This window comes from Frankliniella occidentalis, unplaced genomic scaffold, assembly GCF_000697945.3.
Source record: "Frankliniella occidentalis isolate FOCC.00 unplaced genomic scaffold, Focc_3.1 Scaffold69, whole genome shotgun sequence".
Classification (NCBI taxonomy): domain Eukaryota; kingdom Metazoa; phylum Arthropoda; class Insecta; order Thysanoptera; family Thripidae; genus Frankliniella; species Frankliniella occidentalis.
Window position 1 is genome coordinate 635,377 of NW_026267199.1, and position 3,173 is coordinate 638,549.

General features: G+C 42.5%; 2 protein-coding genes across 3 annotated transcripts in view; one reads left to right on the plus strand and one right to left on the minus strand.

Moving 5' to 3' along the window:
- Positions 1-3,173, minus strand: part of LOC113203924 (IDLSRF-like peptide) — a 71,907-nt gene that overhangs the window by 54,607 nt on the left and 14,127 nt on the right. The window lies entirely within an intron of this gene.
- Positions 671-3,167, plus strand: LOC113203930 (orphan steroid hormone receptor 2). 2 transcript variants are annotated; one of them, XM_026418881.2, is made up of 2 exons: positions 671-835; positions 1,439-3,167. In XM_026418881.2, the coding sequence occupies exons 1-2, from the start codon at positions 833-835 to the stop codon at positions 2,939-2,941; spliced, it is 1,506 nt and encodes a 501-aa protein (XP_026274666.1). In that variant the 5' UTR covers positions 671-832; the 3' UTR covers positions 2,942-3,167. The 2 variants fall into 2 exon arrangements, with proteins under 2 accessions (XP_026274666.1, XP_026274668.1); XM_026418883.2 differs by lacking the exon at positions 671-835 and adding an exon at positions 876-1,029.

Sequence of the window (3,173 nt, forward strand, 5' to 3'; positions counted from 1 at the left end):
TGCTGTTTTGCAACAAACTTTGCTGTTTTTCAACAAACTTTGCTGTTTTGCAACAAACTTTGCTGTTTTGCAACAAACTTTGCTGTTTTCCAACAGCTTTTATTGTTCTCGTACAACATTGTTGTTTGTTTTCAACACCGTCATCAGTAAGAATGTTGTTTTTCAACAACTCTTTTTTACAGTGTGATTGGCCGAGAGCTTCCCGCCTCTATCTCACGCCGGTAGTGGGGGTAAGCGCTCGGCCAGTCAGGAACCTTTATGTTCTACCCGCTATTCTTCTTCCTCCGTCAGTCGAAATACACTATTGAAACCGCGTGAAAACTAAAAAAAGAAATCTAAAAAGTAGGCGTACATCGCTTCTTTGTCATGTAGCTGTGTCACTTCTTCTTGCTTCTAAAAGAACATTTAAAAGTACTTGAGTTTCCCGCTACAAAGTTGACCAACATCAAACTATTTGCAGTTGTTTATTTATTTGTCAAAAAAGCGACGTTTTAACATTTATCGCGTAGAATAATTGACTAAGAGTTGTTTTTACTGTGATATACATTGTTTTTCTTTCCCGTAAGTTTGGTTGTACTTTTTATTTTCTGCAACGGGGAACATTCCTCAACCTTGGCTGTATGGAGAACGACTTCCTAACCAAAAGCTCAAATGAATACAAACAAAACCACAAGAAGTATTTTTTTATGTGTTGCGAGGACAAGTGCACGGTGCACGGTCATAGGAACGTGATGTAGAGCTTCTCTTTGTGAAATCTCATTATAATTTTGCTCACTGTAAAAGTTACTTCCGCTTATTTTGTGTCTAGAAATGATTCGCGTGAAATTGATGAATGGTGAGTTGCTACTACTGCCAGCAAAGAAATCTTAGCAGAAGAGAGAGGTGTAAAAAAAAATCAGAGCATCGAACTGCTCTAGATACCTTAGCACTCAATCCCAACAGGATGGACTTTACGACCAACGACCCTGGACACATTGAACCGTAGGCAGAACTGAGATATCTGCCCTAAGCTATCACCCCACATCAGTTGTAGGTTAACTAAAGATGTTTTTTAGCAACCTTCAAAGATGATTAGTTTAGTCTTATTTTCAAAAGAGTTCTGGCTTGCACCTGCTACTCGAGCTGGACAGGTGCATGAGCGTCCACCCCAAGCAATTAACCTGTACCGGATCTGGGCTTTCACAAACCTACTTCTTTTAAGGTTCTTTATTTTGATATTCACTTTATGGGAAGTAATACTTACACTACATTACCTTTACCCCTATACCTTGCTTCTATTCTCTGGCTAGGTTAAATACATACTCATATACATTAAACATGACTGAACAAAATTGTGTTTAATATTTCAAAAATTATGTTTCCTTCAAGATTATGTTTAACTTCAACTATATTGCAGTTATATCATTTTCTTATGTATTCGTACTTACTTTTGTTTCAGAATTCAGTTCCCCATGACATGGCAATGAAGGTAGATGTTGGCTTGGATATGACTGCAGACAGCATTGGACCTGTAGCAGAAAAAGCCCGATCAACCTGCGGCATGGAGACCTGTGTGGTTTGTGGAGACAGAGCCTCTGGCCGTCACTATGGCGCCATGAGTTGTGAGGGTTGTAAGGGATTTTTCAAACGATCCATCCGCAAGCATCTTGGATACCAGTGCCGCGGAAGTAAAAACTGCGAAATCACTAAACACCATCGCAACCGTTGCCAGTACTGTAGACTGCAGAAATGTTTGAACAAAGGTATGCGCTCTGATTCCGTTCAACATGAACGCAAACCTGCTAGTGACCGCAGGGAGAAAGAACGTGAGCAGCGAGAAAGAGAGAGGGAAAGAGATCATTTGTTGGATATGAGTATGGCAGCAGCACTTGCTTTTCCCTCGGACAATAAACTGTTCATGCGTAAAGACTTGGCAGACGCTGCTGCTGAAGCAGCTCTGAATGTGGGAATGGCATTTTCAGGAGCCGGAGCTGCACCTCCTCCTTATCATATGGGAGAGCTTGATCTCTCTGCTTCCCCTTTCAGCAAAATTTCTGACAGCTATCACTTGAATCAAACAGATTCTGGGGATTGTGGTGATGATGACTCTCATGATGGGGATGAAAACAAAAGTCTGATGTCTGCAGCCTTGGACCGTCTCGCTGAGACAGTTGAGGCCGGAGTTGAAGACAGTGAACTTTCTGATGAGGATGAGTCTCAACTAGTTGTTGAGGGCCCTCTACTAGTTGAGCATCATCTTTCGTTCCTTACATCTGCTCCCACTCTTCCTTCTGGCCCACCACCAAATGCACATGTTGTCTGTGAAAGTGCTGCCAGACTGCTATTTCAGTCTGTGCATTGGGTTCGCTCATTGCCAGCTTTCCAGCTGCTGCGCTCTGGCACTCAACTGGGGTTGATGCGATCATGTTGGGCTGAATTATTTGCTTTGGGTCTTGCACAGTGTGCCCGTACGCTCCGTCTCCCATCGTTGCTCTCAGCTATTGTTCAACAGCTTCAAACTTCTATGGATAAGGTGGAAGAAGAGTGTATGGCAGCATCTATGGAACATATTTTAAGACTCCAGGACTTGGCTGGAGCTTTTGGCCGCTTGGATCCAGATGAACGCGAATATGCCTGGCTGCGTGTTCTTATTGTCTTTGGCGCAGATCCACCTGGATTGACACTCTCGGCAAAGAGAAGGCTTGAGGCAGTTCAAGACAGAGCTTGTCAAGAGCTTAGATCACATAGTTCTAACGATCGTGTTTGCAAATTACTTTTGCGCCTCCCAGCTTTGCGTGCTCTTCAGCCACCTGTCATGGAGGATCTGTTTTTCACCAGCCTGATAGGAAGAGTTCAAATGGAACGTGTCTTGCCGTATATCCTTCGCATGCAGCCAGATAGCGATATGGGTGATATTGGCTGCAAGCAGGAGCGTAGAGATGCCAGTGATGGAGAAGACTGAGGCTAAGATCTTACAGTTTCAGAAGTACTATTTGTTATCTGGGTTAATAATTGTAATGCTATAAGCTTTATATGAAAAGAGCATCCCTCAAGGTATCTTCTCACAAAATTGCTCTATTCCCATCTGTGCATCAGTGATTGGTGTTTTCAGTTATAAATAATAGAACTCTTGTATAAACTTTGAGGGCTTGTGATGGGTTTCTTACAAATTTTATGAAAAAGTGGTTTATGAT